Genomic DNA, 22,668 nt, shown 5'->3' on the forward strand with positions numbered 1-22,668 from the left:
ACAGCTATTGCTGTTGCAGTGGTTTTAACTTCATGTTCATTATTCTGCTTATTTTTTTGCCCATAACAGCCAGATAAATGTGTGAGAAGCAAAGAGTATCAAAGCCAGCTAGACCCCTCCCTCTGCTTCCTTACTAGTTTCCTTTCCCAGAGGAAACTAATGGAGAAATGTGCACATAGATTGAAAATGGAGATGTCACCTGCTGAGTGACAGTATGGGGATTGAACCTCCTAATGGCAAGTACTGTAGGACAGAGTCATTAGAGCAGAATTATTAATAACAATAGTAATTTGTGATTCCTGACTTCTTTAGGCTTTCTGAGGGATTTCTTCATCCCCATCTTCTGCTTTTGGGAAAACAAGCACATGTTAATGGAGGGATGAGATGAACCACATCCCGCAACTTCCCAACAGCTGTTCCTTGTAGCTGTCGCATAGTAGGGGATCATGGAGATCTCATTATGTCCTTTGTTATTTGTCTTCTTAGAATGAATATTTTAAGTGATTCTATTAAGTCTTGCCTTTATTTGTCAGTTTGGAGGAAACCTTTGGTGGTTCTGTGCATCAGTTCTAGTTGGTACTGAAGTCAGTTGGCTTGCAAGCAGGGCCAGGTTAATGTATCCCTATCCTGCTCCTACTGAGTTAGAAGTGTCTTTGCTTTGCTCATGGGCAGGAGCAGCATGTTCCTGCCATAGTGTGAAGCAGGATGTCTTGGAAGAATCCTTCCTTCTCCCCTCTCAAAACAATCAGAGGGAATGACTGGTGAGCTGGGAGGTTATGACTGAGCATAGCGCTCTTTTCATCTTCCTGCTTGGCTTGGTGATGGTAGTTTTAAAGACCTGACAGAGAAGTGAGGGACTCTGTCTTGTCTCCATGAACTGACTTGCAAAGGGAATGTGCAACAGAGGTGCCTCCTGCCTCCATAGTGCCTCCAGTCTGAGAATGAAGGACTTGGCAGCATAAGGAGACTGGGTAGACTTCTTCCCCATCCCTGTATCACATACCACTGAGCATTTATTTACGTCATTGCTGTGACTTCACCAGCACACACACAGCCAGGAGGAATATGACAAGTACTCTGAATGCAGATTTTATTTCGTCCTTGTGTTCACAACAATGCTGAAACCATTATTTCTTAACATTGGTTTTAGTGCTTCAGTAACTTTATCACAGACTCAAAGCTAATTATTGAAGCACAGCATGTTTTCTCCTCACAGCTAGAGACTACACATTTTATGACCTGGGGCTGTTGAACAAGCAAGTGGGAAAGTGCAGAACCTCAAATGTTAAATGCTTGTATTTCAAAGTGAAGGAGCAAGGAAAAACTCTAAGGAAACTGGGGGTGGTGAATTCATCAATAAGCTGCCAGTCTTTGTTTCTACATGTTTGACTGTTGAAGGGATGGTGTAGATAGGGTTATATTTAAATCCTGTTCTGATTTTATTAGAGTTGGAGTTACAGTGAATGTGCATCAAGCTTAAGGAATCTGGTGGGAATTAGTCCTCAGACTGCCTTTTTCTACTGAGTTGGTCACTGTTCAATGCCATTGAATTCCCCTGCTCATAGCGGCTGCTACAGCAGTAAAGCATTTCTGAATGCAGGTTGATCCTTGGAGCTGTTGCTAGCTGCTGCTCCTATAGTCTAGGTAGCCAGAAGGTTTCAGAGAGTCTTGCTTCACTTGGCTGGCCAGGAACCACAGCAGGGCACTGAGCTGTGTCTGATTGGGAGTTAGGAGCTTTCCATTTAGACTTAGTTCTTCTGTAACATGTAATGTCTCATGAAACCAGGCAAAAGTGAGATGATTAATGCAAGTGTGAGGTGTGAGCAGACTGTATTGCTTACAACTTGATTTGAAATGGGAAAGGAGGGAGAAGGAGCAGACAAGTTGGTTGAGATTGAAAGCCTGAGGGGAGTTCTGAGGTTTATAACCTCAGTCAGCTGCCAGATTGATTCCAAGATGGAAAGATGTTGAGAGTTATTGGCAGGTTCTGAGTATCACACTGTTCTAGATATTCAACCGTTTGAATGCCCCATGCCTGGCTCTGGGAGGGCTCACCCACCCTAAGGGCACCTTCTGACAGTGGTGAGTATTAAGAGGGATCTTTTGGGAAGTTGGAGTTCTTTATGTCCAGGTTTTTTATTCGCGTCAAGGTGATCGCTCAGCAAATTTGGCCTGAAACCTGCATTCATCTCTCCTAGCTCTGGTGACCACACAAGGTAAGCCACAGACTGGAGGCACTGCAGGATTTGCAGAGGAGGGCCTGCATGGCACAGCCAATTCAGCACATTGTCATTAGAACTGATGACTAACTTGCTGTATTGCACTCCTCTTCCCCATTTGCACTTAATGTCCAAGTCATGCTGGGCTCATGTAGCCTACCATGTAGCTTATGTAGCCCAACATGGCAGTGAGATCCCATTTTTATCTCCTTGAGCTGTCACTAAAACCCTAGGTTTCCATCAGGTGCTCCCTTACTGTATGATAACCGCTGTGTGCTGGCACAACTGCTCTTCTTGGCTCCTCGCACAAGCAGCAAAGGCTCTGGAGTTTACAGAATTAGCAGTACAGTCCGGATCTTTCACTGTCAAGTTGAAAATCCAGTGAGTTAGATTTTAATTGAAAATGGGTATTTTTTTGACCTAAAACACCAGAGATTGTCTGATGACTGCATGCCATGACCCCTTGGAGTCCTCTTGAGATCTGCATACCTTGGCATGCCAGCCAGCAGCATATGTGATAAGCTCTACAAAATACTTCCCTGAGTGTTCACATACTATAAAACATGAGGATTTTTCAGTGCACAGGCATGAAGAGAGTTCTCTTGCTTTCAAAAATAAACTCTTCTGTGATTTAATGAATTGCTCCCAGCTGGGCAAAGGAAGGCCTAATAAAACAGGAGGTTGTATCCCACATCATCTTCTATGGCACGATCGATGTCTCAAGTGATTGTAGCTGCACGGAGTGTCCCACCAGGCAAATTGTCATTCTGTAACAGAGGCTCCTGCCTGGTCATACAGACTATCCAGCAGTAATTTAACCTGGCAGGAGAATGAGAATTTTTACTGAAAACCTGCACTTTATTAAGCTGGTAGAGAGGACTTCACCTTAGCAAAGGAAAGGTGGAACAGAGCGGTCAGGCTCACGTTGCCTTGCTTTTAGCTCTCTGCAGTTGAACTGCTTGCACTTGATACTTTAATCAGTAAATCCTCTTGTAGCCAAGGACTTGATAAAAGTGTCACTGTAAGAGGAAAAAGGTGCGTGAACACTTCAGCAACACCCAAGCAGCTATGTGAGCTGTGGACAGCAAGACTTCTGTGCTGGCTTTCACTTGTCAGGGGGATCTGCAGAGCTGCCAGAGGGTCCAGACCTCCTGTTAGGAAGAGTCTTGATGTGGGAATATGGAGCCTAATAATACATTTTATTTATTTATTCATATATCTAATGTAACAGGGAACAGCTTAAATGGCTCTGGTAGCTGAGGGGTTTATTTCACTTACCTTTCTGTTCTTATTTTTATAGCTTGTTCTCGAGGGCTCCAGTTCCGTATGCTCCCACCAAAATGCAGGACTTTGAGTTTTTATTGTTGTGGTGGTGTTGGTTTGGGGGGGTTTGGTTGGTTGGGCTTTTGTTTTTGTTATATTTTGCATCAAGATGGAGCAGCAGGGAGAGGAAGGAGTTTGGCCAGAGCTCTCTTGGCTCTTGCTGGTCGTGAGAAGCTTCAGAGGAAGTTACCTCCTGATGGAAGCCTAAAACTGAGGGTATCGCCAGTCTTCTCCTGAAAATCTGTCTCTGGCTGTTCTGGTTGTAAAGTGCTTGGGGTTTTTTCCAGTGAAAAATGTCCCACCAGGATAAAACTTCACTGTATGTGAAGTTTTAGAGCAACAATGGGGAGCGCAGCTTTCCATGGTTCCCACCCCTCCCTCGTCCCCATTCTTCAATTTCTGAGCCTGTCATGTATCTTAACGTTCTAATTTACATTGCTGAAGTCCCTATATGCCCGCTTGCTGAAGCTATTTACTAACTTGGTTTTTCAGGCTAGTAACATAACTACCGCTGTGCTTGGTTTATCAGTATTTTCCCAAAGAGGTTTGTGCATGAGGATCATATCTTAAACACGGAGTTTTACGATGGCCTCACACACAGGTGCCAAGGGCGTAGAAAGGTACATTTCTTCTTTTTCATCTTTTTTATGTTTGTGGTTGTCAGAAAGAAAACAATGGAAGTAGCTCCAGGGCTGTTTGCAACTGGGCATCTCTTGACTCCCAAAGCTCCCTGGTTTTCTTCGACATAAAGTCCCAACATTGGCACTGATTTATAGCTGATATCCAGGACAAGATGTCAAAGAAAAAGTGAGGTTTCCTAGGGAATGAGAAACCTTTGCCTGGCACTCGTGAATTACAAGACTGAACTTTTTAGTCTGTGTCTCCTCCTACTTTTGCTCTGTTTTGTTGCTGCCTCCAGTAACATTTTTCCTGACTATAGTACCATTGACTCCTGTGATAGTTTAATAGTTTCTGCTGTTTACACAGTTGTCACTTAAACTGCTGTGATGTAAATTTGCATGTAGAGTCAATGAGTACTCAGAGTTTACGGTGGTACCCCAAAGGTGATTTGTATTCTGGTCACTGGAGTCGTCTTGGTAACACTTAGGTGACTGGAAACCATTTGCAGAGGGGAAGTTTAGTTGTGATATTACTCACCGGTCCCAGTTCTGGTGGTGACAGGCTGGACGGGATTTGGTAGCTGAACCTTTTAACTTTGCCTTGTAGCCGTAGTCTTCATAGGGTCTTCCTTGTGCTGCTGTTCAGAGAAGAGTGAGTTTGTTCCTTCATTTCTGACAGGCTGAGTTTGGGAATGCTGTCACTCCTTCTGGAGGTAGAATTCTCAGCCCTGAATCTCACTTGTTGGTTCTGATACCACTCCTTAGTTTCTAGAGGGTACTGTAGCTGGGGGCTACAGACCATTTGCTGTACTGCAGTGGTAGCCACACAGTACTGCCTGTTTGTGTGAGGTAACAGACTTAAAAGATAACTTAAAAATGATAACAGTATCCTGTTGAATTAAAAATGTACCCTTAGATTAATGTTTTTAGCATATGGGGGCCCAGAAAATTACTGAAGTATCACAAGTTTAGGACTCCATCCTCAACAGATAGGCTTTAAGAAACTCCTCTTTTGAACAGTCTGAAGCATATTGCTGATTTTCACGTTGAAAACTATCTGCTGTTTCATTCTGGCTGCTCTGGATAGCAAGCCTTGGTACTTTTGTCACCTACAAGGACTTAGTACAGAATGGGCAATGCTGGAAAAGAGAGAAACCAGAGCAGGCATCTGAGACATTTTCATGGTCACTCATACTCTATAAATCCGTTCCTAGCTGTTCTTATGGAAATCACAGTGACAAAAGACTTAATCAGGAGCCAAATATCAATACAAACCGCTGTGTCTGTGGGCTTCTTGGGGCAAAAAATACCTCTTCTGTAGTACACTTAAATCTGCACCTAAGTAATGGCAGTGCACTACTGCAGTACATCTTGGCGAAAGAGGCTTTTAGACTAATCCGAATTGGAGGAGCTGCAGTGACTTCAGAGCAGATAAGCCATTTCTCACAGCAGCTGAGGGCACGGCGGAGGCAGGTTGGGTGTTTGGAATTACCGAAATCTGCGGAGCTGCTTCTGCATCACCCAGGAAATGTTTTCTCTACTTTTTGTCTTTCTTTCCTATTGTGCATGAACCACAGGAGAATAAGGCCAAAATCTACATTTGTATTGCTGGAAGAAAGCTATTAGGCTTTGATAGTAGCTTATTTTCACAGAGTTTTCTCCTTTTTACGTCTCACTAAGTATGGTTTCCTATAGGTTTTACGTAAGTCACTGGCCTCATAATAAAAAAAAACAAGAGTGAGAAACACATGAAGGGGGGGGGGGGGGAAGTAATAATCAGTGGGAGGATTATATGTGTGGCTGTGTTGGGCTTATGGTATTCAATCTTTCAGCAGTGTTCATGTGGGACTCTTTAAGCAGTAAAAAGTTCACAGTTCTGTAGAACTTTGTTCCTTTTCTTCTCATAAAACACACAGAATCACAGAATAGTTTGGGCTGGGAGGGACCTTTAAAGGTCATCTAGTCCAATCATTCTGTATTGAGCAGGGAATTCTTCAACTAGAACAGGTTGTTCAGAGCCCCATTCAACCTGACCTTTAATATTTCCAGGGATGGAAATCGACCACCTCTCTGGGCAACCTGTGCCAGTGTTTCACCACCCTCGTATCTAGTCTAATTCTCCCCTCTTTCAATTTAAAGCCATGCCGCCTTGTCCTATTGCAACAGGCCCTGCTAAAAGGTTTCTCCCTATCTTTCTTATAGTCCCCCTTTAGGCACCAGGAGCTGCTCTAAGGTCTCCTGTTAAGGAGTCTTCTCTTCTCCAGGCTGAACCAGCCCAGCTCTCTCAGCCTGGCTCCAGAGCAGAGCTGCTCCGGCCCTCACAGCATCTCTGTGGCCTCCTCTGGTCTTGCTCAAGCAGCTCCACATCCCTCTTGTGTTGGGGGCCATAGAGCTGGACACAGGACTGTAGAGGGGGTCTCACCAGAGCAGATGGGCAGAATCCCCATCCTCAGCCTGCTGGTCACACTGCTTTTGATGCAGCCCAGGATACGGTTGACTTTCTGGGCTGCAAGCGCACACCTCTGGGTTATGCCTGGCTTTTCATCCACTAGTACCCCCAGGTCCTCTATGGCAGGGCTGCTTTTAATCCCTTCCATACATCTTTGGAAATCAGTTCAAAGACACAGTAGACTTTGTACGCTTTTCAGTCATACCTTCTAATGTATGTTTTAAGATCATAGAATCATAGAATCATAGAATAATTAGGGTTGGAAAGGACCTTAAGATCATCTAGTTCCACCCGCCCTGCCATGGGCAGGGACACCTTACACTAAATCATATCACCCAAGGCCTCATCCAGCCTGGTCTTGAACGCTGCCAGGGATGGAGCATTCACAACCTCCCTGGGCAACCCATTCCAGTGCCTCACCACCCTCACAGTAAAGAATTTCCTCCTTATATCCAATCTAAACTTCCCCTGCTTAAGTTTTAACCTGTTACCCCTTGTCCTATCACTGCAGTTCCTAAAGAAGAGTCCCTCTCCATCATCCCTATAGGCCCCCTTCAGATACTGGAAGGCTGCTATGAGGTCTCCACGCAGCCTTCTCTTCTCCAGGCTGAACAGCCCCAACTTCCTCAGCCTGTCTTCATATGGGAGGTGCTCCAGTCCCCTGATCATCCTCGTGGCCCTTCTCTGGACTTGTTTCAACAGTTCCATGTCCTTTTTTATGTTGAGGACATCAGAACTGCACACAATACTCCAGGTGAGGTCTCACAAGATGCTTTTTTCTTACCAAGTCAAGGGAATTGCTGATGAGCCTGACTACTTAATAACGGAGTAAAGAAAGAAAAACTCCTTCTGAAAGTAGAGATCTGTCTGCAGCTGCTGCCGTACGAGTGATGTGAGGATTGCTTAATAAGTAAGTTAAACTACACATCTTCTGGGTTTGTTTTGGGATCATCTCATTACTGATGTAAACCACAAAGTACTAACAGATGGACCGCTGCATAGGACCAAAGGCATGATGCTCCATCCGCCTAGCCTGCTTGCATTTGGCTGCAAGGGGCTTGGTCTTTTAAATGAGGGGAAATCTCTATTCATCGACATCTCCTTGCACAAAGGGGGAGGGTTGTTTCTGTTTAGAGGCAGCAGGCAAATTGGTTTCTCTTTGTCTCGGCTTTCCTGCACTATCGCCTCACAACTCGTCCATCTCCAGCGAGAGACTCGTGGTTCCTTTGTTGCCTCCTGCTCATTTCCATGGCAGCCGATCCCACCATGGCAGGCCCCGGCCGAGCGGCGCCGCGTGGACAAGCTGCAGGCAAGGAAACGGCCGAGTGTGGGAGCAGAGGAGAGCAAGAGCAAGAATGGAGCCTGTCACCAGGACCGGCTCTACATAATTGCATGAATTCCATCAAGTGCATCCCATGGTTTCCAGCCACTGGAAGCTGTGAATAATGTGTTTTAATTAACGGGCTGCCAGGAGCTTTAAAGGAAATCAGACTGGACCGAGGGCTGCCGAATTCAGCATCTGTAGTGGCTGGAGCAGACATGCAGCTTCACTAACTGCTGGTTGTTCATTTTGTTTTAATTAAATGATTTTGAGAGCTGAAAGCTCCTGCCATCCTCACCTGGGTACTGTTGAAACCTGCGAAGTAGAGAGCTGGGGAATTGGGCAGAACTGGTTGACAATAACCAGAGACTTTGTCTGAAGTCTGCAGGGCTGGCACTTCAAAGTCATAGGAATCACAGTGTGTCCTGTATTGTATTTCTATATGTGATCTCTCTGGTTTGGGTTTTACATTTTCTGTGCATCCAGTGCTATTGGGGGTGAACAAGAAGCCTTTTGTCCTCTCCTGTGCTAGTGGAGCTTTAGGACTGGCAGGTGAGAACCATCAGAGCAGCCATTGCTCTTTGCAAATGTATAAAGTACTTTGGAGTGACATGTGCTGTAGCTGTGCTGTACAAGTAAATCATACAGCATTTGGTAACTCATTTGGCTGCAGAAATGAGCAGTGTAAGGGCCACTGGAGGTATGGTTTTTAATGCCTTTCCCTGTCAGCATCTCCCAGCACAACCAGGGATAGCGACTTTGTGTCTACCTCAGTTTCCCTTCATGCTAATGAGCTACCCTGTGGTGTGGGGATATGTTGGAGAGGAAGCATGTGAAAGATGGGAGCTATGCCAGTGGAGGAGGGAGCACACAGGTACCTCAGATGGGTAGATAAAAGGGTAGTGTTGATCCCTGGCGTGGTCCAGTTTATTGACAATCTGCCTGCTGTTTGCCCATGACCTCAGTTCACAGCAACTCAAGAGTAAGGGGACATGTGCCCACTAAAAATGTTGACATGGTTCCACCATCTGCTTCTGCTGTATTAACTTTCCTGACTAATTGCATGTGTGATGCTGTGCCACATGGTAGCTTTGTTCTTTACATCAAAAGATAAAGCCTTTTTGTGTTTCCTATGGACCTTTGAACCACAGTTGCCATTGAAGGCCCTGTCAGTGTGACACAGTAGCTGTTGATGTCTTCTTGTCTTGATGATTAGACAGCTCAGAATAAGTAATCTTGGTCATACTTGTTAATAGGTTAAAGGGTATTGCTGGATGCATCATAATTTCCATGTTGTGCCTATTCATTTCCCATCCCCAGGGTACTAGTATTTAATATCGCCATGCACAAAAGCATTTGACAACACACGATGATGGGTGAAGAGGTTTGTGCTTGAATGGAGGAACTACATGACCGATGCCTAACTCATAACCTGACCGCTTCACTTAATGTAATGCAAGAGCCCATCCGCTCATGCTTCCTGGCAGAATATTACCAGACATGTGTTTGGCGCTGTTCCGCTGTAACAGACTTGGATCAAAGGATGAACCTGCTGTTCAGTCTGAAACGATGCTGGCTTTGGAGACGCTTCTGAAAATGCTTTTGTGTGCGATCCCTTACAATTCCCAGAGCTCTGATTCAGTGGTCTTAAGAAGCAAGATTCCTGGCAAATTAGTCATTGGATGCAATTCAAGTCTCCTTTACAGAGTGGCTAACAGAGCTGTAGAAGAGGTATCTTCACAGGTACATGCATAGGGACATCTGTGGCCCTGGTCTGTCTAAAGATCATTAAGAGCTAGGGTCTGAATTTCTTTTTTATCATCTTGGACGTTCTGTGTTGTTACCCAGTTAATTCACTGCAAGCTCCTATGTCATACGTATTGTTATGACATAGAATGCTTTCCAGTAGTGTTTATTATGGCACAGGAGTTTTCTGTGTATATTGTTTCTGCTGTGGCACACCAATTATTACTTTCCATTTTCTGTTTCTGAAGTCTGAAGCAGTTAAAGAATTTGGGGTAATGGTCAGAAAGTAGAACTTTAATAATTCTACAAAGCAAATTTATTCCAAAATGTGCCATAATTGAGCTGAAAACAAAGCAAATGAGAAAGAAGATAAAGCTGAAAACAATGGATTAAGTCTTTAGGAAAATCCCCACTCCTTTTATTGCTATTGACTCTTCATTCTTCCATGACTGTGCAGTGGGTATTTTAATTGTGGTATTTTAGCTTCCCAGAAAAGGAAACCATGGTACATGGGGTGTTTTAACCGAATAGAGCATTACTTGCATTTTTCACCATGCAATGTATTGATTAAAGCAGGAACAGGAGACCAAGAGCAAACATTGATCCAGTGTTAAGCAACTGGACCATGTATAGAAATAGAAGTGACATCAACTGCAGTGCTGCTTCTAAAGAGAAATAATAAATGCAGCAGAACCAAGTGGAGAAACAGCTTCATTTCCCTTGCTGTAGGTTCCACACAGGATGCTCAGGTGTGGTACTACACATGTAATTCCTTAATCGGGAGCACAAACCCATGTTGCCTTTCCCTACTGGCCACGTGTATTTGTGCACAGAACTGGTGATACCTTCCTAGTCATCCTGGATCTGCTCTCTGCTTCTCGTCCCCTCTCCCTGTTTCCTACCAACAGAAAGCCACATGGAGGATTGAGTCCTCGAGATTTAGCTCATCAATCCTGATTCTTGAACAGCCTTTGCTGCTTTTCCTTTTTACCCTTTTGTTTTGTTTGAGTTTTGCATTGAGTTCTGCTGAGTTTCCAGTATGACAGTAGGTTTGGATAATTTATATCACGGATCGGAGATACCCGGGCTGTTGGCAGCTGACACATTTTGGAGACTATATAATGTTTGTTCATAGGAATGTCCTATTTGTATGTTTTACCACGCTTAAGCGCACAGAGCTCACAGGTGTAAATCTCAGGTTACTGCTTTCCCGCACAGTTGTAGTAACAGTGTTCAGCCTGGACCCAAGCCAAGTCCTGCAAAACAGGGTTTAAATGGTATATGTTTCTGTTCCGGCTGTTTTAAGGCTGAGCTGCAGAGGAAGTGACTTTGCCTGCAATTTTGGGGACTCCCGGTGTGTAATCACACTGCTCTGCTTTCAGTTGCAAAGGTGGCTGAAAGGTGGAATCGCTGCTGCTTCCAGCAGATGTGGTTTATGCTCTCTCAGCCCCTGTTGGCCAAGTGACCTGGGCTGCAAAACACTCACACAGCTGTGAAAGATGCCTGCAGTGAGGCGGTAAATGCATGGCCAGGGGTAGATGGTTGCCAGAAATGCCCTGTTTTAACCCCAAAGACAGTATAGGTCAAGCAACTGCTGAGAGAGCGTGACGTGGGCTTGTCGTGACTGGGTCTACACAGAGTATGGGACTCCTGGATTTACCTCCTGCTGCAAACTTGACTTGCAGCAACTTAGCATGAAATTCTACCACAGGTGCCATGTTTTGTTTTGGTGTGCTTCAACCTCACTATATTCAGGCAATGAGAACTTAAATACTGTGTCCAAGATGTGAAAAGCAACTTCACAACAACGTGGTGTTTCATCTATAGACTCCAGTGTTGTAGTGTTTTGATGTGACAGCATAGCCCAGGCAAGGAATAATACTTCAGGGTTTGGGGATGTTTTTTGCTATCCTTTCCGCTGGTCTTGGAGATTTTGTTACCACCAGCTAACACCAATCAGAGCAGAAATTTATCTGTATAAGGAGGCTCTCCTGTTCATAGAATCCCAGACTGGTTTGGGTTGGAAGGGACCTTAAAGCTCATCCAGTTCCAACCCCTGCCACAGGCAGGGACACCTTCCACTAGAGCAGGTTGCTCCAAGCCCCTGTGTCCAACCTGGCCTTGAACACTGCCAGGGATGGGGCAGCCACAGCTTCTCTGGGCACCCTGTGCCAGCACCTCAGCACCCTCATGGTGAAGGATTTTTTCCTTGTATTCCTTCTCAGCATCATCTAATGGAAGGATCTGCATTTACATGTCTTAGCCTCTTCCTTTCTCTCCTTTACTGAATAACTGGAGATGAATTTACCCTTAAAGTGTTCTCACTTCTCTGTGCAGGAACATTGTTTTGTATCTCTGTGGCCATCCTATGGAACTTAACAGGTGCTTCCTTGAGGCATGTAACTGACTTATGCTGAGGGTTATAAAACCTAGATGGAAAACAAACATCACGTAGTGTCATGAAAACATCTGTGTCCCTATTTTGCACAGGGACCGCTGAGGCTAATAATTATTCATGGACTTTGGTGATGTTTCATCAGGGTAGAATATGGCCCCTAGTGTTTAATTCTCAGAAATAGACAAAATAATGTCAAGTGCCTCTTGAGGAATTGCAGCCGTCCTTCACTGCGAGATAACATACGTGTAGGTGCCACCCAAGAGCTTGTGTCTTGCAACAATGTCTTGCTGCTTGTTAAAAGGAAACAAAACAAAACTGAGAGCAGGCAGACAAAGCTGGCAATTCTGTCAGCAAAAGTCAGTGCAGATGAGCTTTAGTCAAAGAAATATTTAGAAACAAACTGGAGACTCGGAGCATACCAAATCCTTTGAAGAGGTCGTGACTGCAGCAATATGGAGTTCTGGAAACATGTTCAACTTCCACGGCAGAGTGATGGCTGCTCTTTTCCATAAAGAGGAAATTCCAGCTTGAGCCTAAGATAACCACACTGGGAGATGTGGGGCAGATCCTTGGCCATGCCATAGATTTGCTGCATGACTTCTGGCGTGGCGTTTAACGTCTCTGTGTCCATGTACCTGTAACTGAGGACATGCATGACCTGTGCTTTTCAAGTTCTTAGGTCTCTGCGAGAGGAGCTTTCTGATAGTCCTTTCAGACAGTGCTACCTTGAATAAACTTTACTGTAATAAAAATGTCCCTTTCTGAGCCTGACCCTGTCTGTACGCTTGCCACCCTCCTCATCGCTGCTGCTGCTGAGTGAGGATGTTGGTGAGGTTTTGACAGGGGGCATGTTTTGACACTGAGTGGCAGGGACTTCTTCATGCCTGACAACTTGCCACATCACCTCAAGGTTGATCGGTGGCACCCAGAGGTGACTGCAGGCTGGACAGGCTTGTCAGCACGTTTCTGAGCAGAGCTGGGAGTGTATATACAATGCTAGTAGGAAAAATTCTCCCTTCTTCCTCTCCAGAAGGACGTGATTCTCCCGTTTCAGGTAGAATGGTGGAGGAGGTAGGTTGATTTTCGTATGGGTTTGTTTGATTGTTTGTTCTTTAGAACTCCAGAGACTTGAACACTGAGGTGATGCAGGTTCCTGGAGAATAGCGATGAGAAAATTGTCACAGAGCCTGGCTTTGTACAGCTTAAAAGATCACTGATGTTTTATGAGTGGATCTTAAATAAACCTAAGCAAGCTTGAAGGAAGAATGGAGGGAGCAGATGTTGGAGGGAGCCTTGCCCGGAGCAGTGTGGAGCGTGTTCCTCTGAAGTGATGCAGTGCCTGAGCTCTGCCTGTGCAGTTCCCAGCTGTGAAGCTCCCCAAGACAAAGCCCCAGAGCCCTGCCTAAGCCTTTGAACTCCAAAGGAGAACTTAGCTTCAAGACCCACATAGTATGTTTTACAGATGCCCGCTGTCCTTGAAGGAGCGCACCAACACCAATGGTCATTTTGTCCTTGAGTTCTCTTCTGAAATTCCTGCTTTTCCTGCTGGTGGAACATGGTGTGTAGGAACAAACGCTGCATTCATTAAACCAACTTGTATGGTAGGCAAAAAACAGAGCACCTTTTGAGCATACAGCCCCTTCTTGAAGTCTGAAATGACAGCAGCAGCCTGTGAGAAATGTATTAGGCTTTGCCTTGATTACATGACTAAAGTTAGCAATGAAGGCATGTGATTGTTGGTTGCAGTCAGTTTAATTTCATACACAAAACCAGATGTCGTTTCAGTGTTCTGTGCTTTCCATAGCTTGTAATTAAGTGCTGCCATTTTCATATTAAACTCAGTGTTATATATGAAATGCTGAAAAGGTATTTAAATAATTCTAATTAATAGGCTTACACATATTACCATTTAAATACACAAAGGTTGATACCTTTGATATTAATGAAAAATCACATCTCTTTTCTTCTTTAATCAATCTGATTGATCAGAGGGGCTGGTTTAGACTCAGTAGCTTCATGTTTTTGTTACTGTGATAGCAGCTTCAAACAGTCCCAAACCCTCTGACTGGGCTTCTCTCAACTGAGTGTTGTTTTCTGGGGCTGGTTCAGGGGGTCTTGGGGAGAAGGTCCTTTAAAATGTGTTTCTTATGTATTAAGTATCAAAGGGACTGTGGTCTGTGCCTGAGCAGTGGCTGTTTGAGGTGATCTGATTAATCTTGCTTTAGAAATGTAATAGCCTGCTGGGATGGCAGTGCTAGAAAAAAGAAGGTGGCCAGATTCAGGGAGTGTTTAAATATTCCCTTTCATTGCTTCAAGGTGTCTTTAGCTGTCTGAAAACTAAAAAGGACTCGACAGTCCACATCTGCTAGGATTTCCTGACATTTCAGCTCTTGGATCTTATGTGCTGCTGTTTGTGGACACTTCCTATGCCGAGGACTTGGCAGTGAGGTGCTGCCAGCTCCCAGTGCCCAGTGGTTGAGTGCCTAAGAAGAGGCAGCTGGCCATTGCCAGGAATGGAGTGCTCTTTGCTCACCTACTGTGACCAGGAGCCCACACCAGAGCGGATTGTTTTACACAACATTACACTTCCTCCTTTGCAAAATCAATACTACGTTAGTTAGCAGCAGGAAAATGGGCTGAGAGACCTGGGCTGGTTCAGCCTGGAGAAGAGAAGGCTCCCTAAGGGGAGACCTTAGAGCAGCTCCAGTGCCTAAAGGGGACTGCAAGAAATCTTGAGAGGGACTTTTCACAAGGGTCTGCAGTGACAGGATAAGGGGGAATGGCTTTAACCTGCCAGAGGGGAGATTGAGATGGGCTCTTAGGCAGAAGTTCTTCCCTGTGAGGGTGCTGAGGCACTGGCACAGGGTGCCCAGAGAAGCTGTGGCTGCCCCATCCCTGGCAGTGTTCAAGGCCAGGTTGGACACAGGGGCTTTAAGCAACCTGCTCTAGTGGAAGGTGTCCCTGCCTGTGGTAGGGGGTTGGAACTGGATGAGCTTTGAGGTTATAAACTGAAGATGACTGTGTGCTGTCAAGTTTTGTATAGTCCAGAATCTTTCTTAAGAGTTGAATACTGCACCCAGCCTCTACCTTTCTCTTAGGAAGCAGAAAACCACCTTGGGCCAAACAAATGATTCATCTGGGGTGTATTTTGCTCACTGTGAGACTGAATTAATTGAGGTCCTTAGGAAGTGCAGAGTGAGCCATAACAATGATGTATTTTGTTCTGGGAGGAGGCAGCTTGTGTCCTGTGTTACACTTCTAGCTGCAGTTGGCCCCTCTCGGGGCTGACTGATGATGATGGTCTGTGTTAAGCGCCTGAACTCATGCAATGCTGCTTTTCTTCCTCTCGTGGAGTCTTGTCAGTGTCTCTGATATGTCACTGATCAAAGGTACCATTGAAGTTTTCCAACATGAAATGAAGACCCTGTTTTCTGAATTTCAATTTCTCTTTCTGGCCTACCATCCTCTTCCCATTCTCACATCCTACAGGGTTGTGCTGTTTTACAGCTGCAGAAGGATCACAGCAAAACTTTCATTGTGCGGCCTTTGTTTTCTTTTCTGTCTACAATGGCATGGTTGAAACTAGTTTCTGCAAGAAGACTGAATAGTGGCTGCGAATGAGAACAGGTACACAGTTTGATAGTAGGTCTGGTGTTGATTCAGAAGTTAAAATAGGAGCTGTGTAAAGGAATAGCAGAAAAACTGAAACCAGTTTTCTATGGGTTTGGTGTCTGCAGCTTTTGGTCATTTGTATTTTAATCCCTAGCTGCCTTCCTCCGTCTGCAGTAAACTTACCTGGGATAGGAGGTGCAGAAGCTGCACGGCCCCAGCTGGCTGGTGACACATGCCATAGACCAGTCCAATGGCTGCTTTCTGCCCTCCTTTCCCTCTGTGGAGCTGTAGTTTTGATTGTTCTTTATTCAGCTACCGAGTTTATGGAACTTGGAGAAGCAGGCTTCTTCTCCACGTCTTTCCCCCCTTTCAGAATTGGTGGAAACTGGCCAGCATTTACTGGGAGGGGAATATGGGGATAGAGCACAGTCTGCGGGGTCTTTGTGTGTTAACGCTCAAGGATACTCGTATCAGCCTGGTTTATCATCTGGAAACACAACCTAGGGTTTGAACAAAACCCTTAATCTACAAATCCTGTGTTTAGAGTCTGTTATTATTACATAGGGGTTTATTCACTTGGGGGATCTTTATTATAACTGTCCTTTACAAGTTGCAATCCAAAAACGTACCTTGTATGTCCTTCTACATCACTGCTGCTGTTGAACAGCTACAGCTTTGCTCACGGAACTGTGGGTGATAAGAGAGAAAATGCATTCACTCTGCTTTTCAGCTCGCACTGAAATTAGAAAGCAGTGAAATTATTGTAGAGTGGCGTGTTGCTTAGTGTTACAGATGTGCAAAATAGGAGTAAACAAGAGGCATGAATTGGAAATGGAATCACAGGTCCTGGTATTTTACAAAGAGTAACTATAAAGATGTCCTTGCCCTATGAAGCCTCTAGAACTGAGGCAAAAGTTAAGTGAGGTTAAATGGGCTTGTGAGGGCGGTGTAAGGATGTTGGGGTTTATGAGAAAGAGGAAGAAAGAATAAATCCTGGACCTTTCATTAGGTTCAGAATCCTTTTTGGCTTTAGAGTCAGAGTTCTGACCTTTCAGAGAGGTGTTTTTAGGAGCTGGAAGTCACATTTAGATCATGCAGGCCCTGCTCACAGGCAGTACAAGATTTTGCTCCTTCTGTATATGTTTATTTGCTCCAGTCTAATTACACATATCCCCAGTGATTGCTATTTTATGAATTCCCTCTCTAAATGTTCATATTCTAAACCAGTCACCTTGGGACCTCTGCGTTTAATTTGCTGCAGGGACGAACCTAAATCCTCAGCTGCAGCTTCAGGGTAAAGGGATGTGAGTAATGAAAGGAAAAGGATGTTTTGCAGAATGAGGGACTGTTGGTTTGATGCAGTTCAGTTAACATTCAGCTTGCTGGGGTATTTTTCTGTCATGGCAGGATAAAGCTGAACCCTTTTTTCCCATCCTTGACTTTCTTCCTGGGTGAAGAGAAGCAGGAAGGACTTCCTTTGACCAAGCCTTCCTTTGGAAAGTCCATGTTCGCACAGGCACTGACTTCCGTCCTGGAGTTCCCAACATATCTGTCCAGCTGCAGATGTGAGAAAGGAAAAAGCAGGTACCATAGGCAAATCAAACAAGAGTCAAAAGAAAGGCAGTCTCTTTGGTGTCGCTCTCCACATCTGAGCAGGGGAGAAGATGAAAGGCTCTGTGTACGCTTCAGTAGCCGCCTCTTTTCTTGTTCCAGGTATCAAGTTTGCCCCCCACCCACTGAGGAGCAGAGGCACAGGGATGCTGTGACTGCTGGCTCTTGTTTGTTTATGTTCATTGGGAAGAGACATGGGAACGGAGCTGCCTGGGCTGCTTGCAGCAAAGGAAATGGATCTCAGGGGAACAATTAATTTTGCTTGGCTATTTCTGAGCCAGGTGAAACTATAAAATGAACCTGTGTCCTCCCCATTGTCTAAAAGGGATGTAGTTATTTATTTTATATCTTATTGTACCACTGCCAGTTTACTGTGTGAGCCTCAATGAAATTTTAATAGGGAATTGATAGAAGAAAGGTGTATAACATGGGAGATTAATAGAAAACGGTATCAGACTTGAAACAGCAAAAGGAGGAAAAAGACAGAGAGCTGATATTTTAATTAACTGCTCCCTGCCTGTGTTGTGATCCCAGAGACATGACGACTGAGTGCCAGAAGGTGAATCTGGTTGGAAATAAAGTGTTTGCAGTCTTGTATTAGAGGTGAGAAATGAGACAGTGCGTCAGTGGTCTCGCAGATCGCAACACAAAGCAGAGTTTATTTGGATTAAGACAGTCTGCACGGCCATGCCCCAGTGTTTGGAGAGTAACAGTAGTAAAAAAGAGTAGCAAATGAAATATAATACATAAAATAAGAAAAAGAGTAAAAATAATAATCGTAGAAGTAAGTATAGTAATCAGAGGTTTGAGCTCCACCTCCTTTAATCCTGTTCCATTTAGAGATTAGACAGCTTAGATTCAAACAAAGGACCAAATGCATTTGTATCCTGCTTATTTCTCTGGCACAGGGCCGTTGGACTTCAGGTGGACTTGCAGACGGGGATAAGACTCTCCATCTCAGCCACTGCTGAGGAGTGGTTTGTGCCCAGCTTCATTTAGCAAAGAGGAGCCGCACTGGGGGAACACGTTAACACCTTCCAAAGGACTCCCTGGGACTGGCAGTGATGCTGCTCTCCCCCTTTTGTGAATCCTGGCAATCTATTAATTGTGCTGCTGAGGAGCAGTGTCCGGGGAACAAAGCAATCAGTGCCACCATCTGCTGCGAGCAGGCTGGCCGTGGTGAAGGGGATGCCCCGACGCTCCTCTCTGTGGCTGACCCCCTCACTTGTGCTTGTATCCACATGTCCCAGAAATAACAGGGATCAGTCCTGGACTGATGGAAAAGGAGGAGGTTTATATTGAGGTGGAAAAGAAGCTGGTTTGATCTTTAAAGACTAAGTCAAAACCTGGTTTTCCTGTGGAAAAAAAAAGAAGACATTAGGACATTGAAAGAGCTAGTATAAAGCTAAATACACTTTAAAAATTAAGCTTCTTATGTCTCCATTATTATACTGGTCTCTGCTGTCCAGATGAAGATGTGATTGTTTCATTTGTAATTGCCCTAACCATCCCCTGAGAACAGATACTTTACCCACTCAGTTTCACAGTGCTCCAACTTCAGTTATGCATGCACATCCCATCAGTATCTGGTCAGAGTTTCTGACTTTTAAGTACAACAAACTAATGAAACCAGATTTGCATTAAATACACCAAAAATGATGCATCATAGCTGGTTTCACAAGTTTTGGGTTTCTAACAAGAGATGTTCAAGAGGAAAGTCTTTTCCCCCTGATAACAGATGTGCAATGTCTTTGCAATGACTGGATTCTTAGTATGACTGGTCTCCTGTAAAACTCTTGGCCTATATGGGGTTGGGTTTTCTTCCTGTATTTGTTCATATCTGGTTCTGAATACCTGAAAATTGTCTTCTCCCCCTCCCCAGAGTCTGGCTCATTCAGCAACAGAAGTGGGGTAATGTATGTTCTCTTTGTAAAGTGCATCTTAAGAGATGGTACAGCCGCTTAGTGATGCTTTGCAGTGTTTTTCTGCTGGGTGCCTGTTCAGGGAAGCTGTATGTTTTGTGTACTAGAAAGGGAGTACTTGGTTCTGGCCATGTAGACATTTCCCGTACCTCACACAGTGATGCTTCTGTTTCCTGTGTAGGCACATGAACGATATTTAGTGTGTTCCCTCCCTGACAGCAGCTCATCTAAGAAAAAAAAAGAAAGGAGAATAAAAGATCAATTCCTAGAGGCTTATTTGTGGTGTTTAATGCTTTGAAAATGTTTGCTGAAAGAAATACTGATGTAGGAATCATGTGTGCACATGGCTTATATCAGGGAATAGCTACAAAGCCCAAACCTCACCACGAGGGCAGGCAAGCAGATTGCCCAGCAAGGTTGTGCTGTCTCCATCTTGGGGTGATTTAGATCAGGCTGGATAAAACACAGAGTAACCCAGTCTGACCTCGGAGCTGACCTTGTCTTGAGCAGGAGGTCGGACTTGACCTTCTGAGATCCTTTACTACCTGAATTTTCCTGTGATCCTATTAGGTTGTGAGCAGCTTTGCAGAGGGGAGAAACAGTTGTTCTCACTGCCAACAATTCCCAGGTCAATCGGTCACCAACAAAGGTGGATACCAGTTAGCCACAGAGTCCTGCACTTCACAAGTGGTAACACTGAGCCTGAGCCATTGCTCATGACTCTCAAGGCATGGCTGTTCAATCCAGTTGCTAGCAGAAAATCTACTGAAGTCACCATTGCAAGAGCAGTGACTGACTGGTGAGCACTGACATGGAGGCCATGGGCTGAAGATATCTGTAGGCAGCTTTATTTTGCTGCAGTGGAAAGATGCTGACTAGTATTACAGGGCATTGGTGGTGCTGCACCACTGACACAGAGAAGTAGATCAATCAATAGCTTGAGCTCACGTCTTGCATCTTTTTCAAGCCCTAGATTAATGCAAACAAAGCAAAGAGTGTGGAGTGGTTGACATTTAATGAAACAATTTTTAGTGTTTGGAGGAGTGCTCTATGATCATCTACTATGGTGACAGATGTACTTCAAAGCCACAAATAGATTGCACAGATAAAAACATTATTATTTAGGTTATAGTACTCCAAAGGTGAGAGTTGGCTGTCTTACCTGTGTAAATTATGCAGCACACTTTCAGTTCCGTGTAGGCAGCAGTCCTTTTGTAGCAAAAGCTTTAGAAAATTGTTTTGAAAAAGAATATCTTTGATTTTTGAATGTCTGGAAAAAGACATAAGGACTGAGTCCATGTTAAATAATGGAGGAATAAGAGTTCTAGCAAGAAAAGGAGTGCCCGTCTTTGGTACCTGTTGGACTCTGTCATGAAGAATCAATGTTGAATGCGAAATGAATCTTCTTAATACAGAGCAATCTGTATTGTCCTTTATGGGGTTGGATGCAATGGAGCTCTTCTGCACTGCGTATATTCATGCCAAGTAACGTATTTTATTTTCCCTTGCAGCAAAGAAAACTTGTGCTGAGTCAGATTTCACTTGTGACAACGGCCACTGCATCCCAGCCAGGTGGAAATGCGATGGTGAAGAAGAATGTCCTGATGGGTCAGATGAATCAGAAGCAGCATGCAGTGAGTAGAACAGAAAAGTGGTGGTACATACACCATCACTTCTCAGACATGTTCTCTCATCAAAACAGAGAGAAACTGGAGGTGTTATTCCCAGCACTTACAGGAGGATCTGTCAACTTCTGCTTCTATTAGAACAGAAATGAAAGACACAAGATTCAGGTCATTCAAATCACATGGTTTCCAAACTTAAAAAGTGTACGAGTTTTCCAGGCTGTGATACAGGCAGCACTACCTACTATTTGTAACAGGGTTCAAAACATCTTTGGCGCTGTTAAGTTTATCTGGTTGTAGCGCTCGTGATCAGCAGAAGTGCGTAAAGATTCGCAGTCAACTGGGATGAGGCCTTTTGGAATCTCAAATTTGTAGTGTTCTGCGTAGTAGCATACTGGGATTTATCATCACTGCAGACAGCGCTTCTGTCATAAGAGGGGAACTTTGCAATGTTAGAACATTGCTCAGTTTTAGTTGTTTTTGCCTCTGAGAACAAATGAAGAAGAAAGTAGCAGATGAAAGATGATGTAAAATAACTAAAACTGAGAATAAGTATGACAGATGTTAACTGCAGGTAACACCTTTTAAAACCCCATTGATTCAGTAAGTAAAAGAATATGCTTCATTTTCATGTAGCGCATATAGTCTTGTTCTTTTGACTCTCTGAGGAGATCCATTTGTGCTCCGTTGTTCTAGGACTGTGAAGGATTGTCTGATGTTGAGTTGAAGGGAATCCCAGGGGTATTTTAATGAAAACACTAACTAATATGCAGACTTCTATTTGTGTGCTTACTTATGCCTGCGGATTTGTTCTTGGGCAGGCCAAGGAACTAGTATAAGGCATTCTATTGAATTTCCAGTCATGTACTTCACAAATATATTCCCATGAGTCTCAAGAGTGTTGGAGGAAGTATTTTATTGGATTTCACCAGAACAGGGCACATAAAGGACTTAAAAATTAACCATACTTTCATTTTTAAGCCTAGTACTAGTCCTGCTTTCCCCCTAATTAAGGAAGATGAATGTGCTTCTCTTGCATAAAATAGAGTCATTTTTGCAGCTGTATACAGGCTACAGGAAAAAAAAAATCTCTTCAGTAACTACATTAACATATTTATGTTCTATATTTGTTGGTCTTTCACCCGGCATCCTTCTTAGTCAAAAGCCATCTTATTAATGTTACTTCCACTACCTGATTGTCTGGAGGGGGGCTGAATAAATAAGCAGTTCCATTCTCTGCAGTCATTGTCTAAATCTCTCATCAGAGGCCATAGCATGAACTGTGTGTAGGCCTCTTCAGTGCTGAGACCACTGACAGCTTCCTGTACTCATCTTCCTTTCCTTTTGTAGCTGTTTCATCTTCTGTTCGCCCCCCCCTTATTTCATCCTCTGTGGACATGGGGCTCTCTGGGAGTCTCCAGGGAGATCTTACAGCAGCTTCCAGTATCTAAAGAGGCTGACAAGAAAGCTGGAGAGGGATATTTTACAAGGGCCTGTAGGGACAGGATAAGGGGGAATGACTTAAACTGACAGAGGGGAGATTGAGATGAGCTCTTAGCAGAAGTTCTTCCCTGACGCTGGCACAGGAGAAGCTGTGGCTGCCCCATCCCTGGCAGTGTTCAAGGCCAGGTTGGACACAGGGGCTTGGAGCAACCTGCTCTAGTGGAAGGTGTCCCTGCCAGTGACAGGGGGTTGGAACTGGTTGAGCTTTAAGGTCCCTTCTAACCCAAACCATTCTATGATTCACTCTATGTTTAAAACTTAGTTATTGAAAAGATGCATGAACTCATATCTCGATGTTCACATGAGAGTTGATACAAGC

The 22,668-nt window shown here is 44.3% G+C and overlaps 2 protein-coding genes across 4 annotated transcripts in view; one reads left to right on the forward strand and one right to left on the reverse strand.

Moving 5' to 3' along the window:
- LRP8 (LDL receptor related protein 8) overlaps window positions 1-22,668 on the forward strand; it is a 192,709-nt gene that overhangs the window by 96,812 nt on the left and 73,229 nt on the right. For all 3 annotated transcript variants that reach the window (XM_061451227.1, XM_061451228.1, XM_061451229.1), the window contains one exon: window positions 20,733-20,855. In XM_061451227.1, the coding sequence (XP_061307211.1) occupies window positions 20,733-20,855 (123 nt within the window). The remainder of the gene's footprint in view (window positions 1-20,732; window positions 20,856-22,668) is intronic.
- LOC133268311 (protein zyg-11 homolog B) overlaps window positions 1-22,668 on the reverse strand; it is a 306,890-nt gene that overhangs the window by 22,158 nt on the left and 262,064 nt on the right. The window lies entirely within an intron of this gene.

This window comes from Pezoporus flaviventris, unplaced genomic scaffold, assembly GCF_033815535.1.
Source record: "Pezoporus flaviventris isolate CSIRO_AGI_PZ_B2104156 unplaced genomic scaffold, CSIRO_AGI_Pfla_v1 ptg000013l, whole genome shotgun sequence".
NCBI classification, from domain to species: Eukaryota; Metazoa; Chordata; class Aves; order Psittaciformes; family Psittacidae; genus Pezoporus; species Pezoporus flaviventris.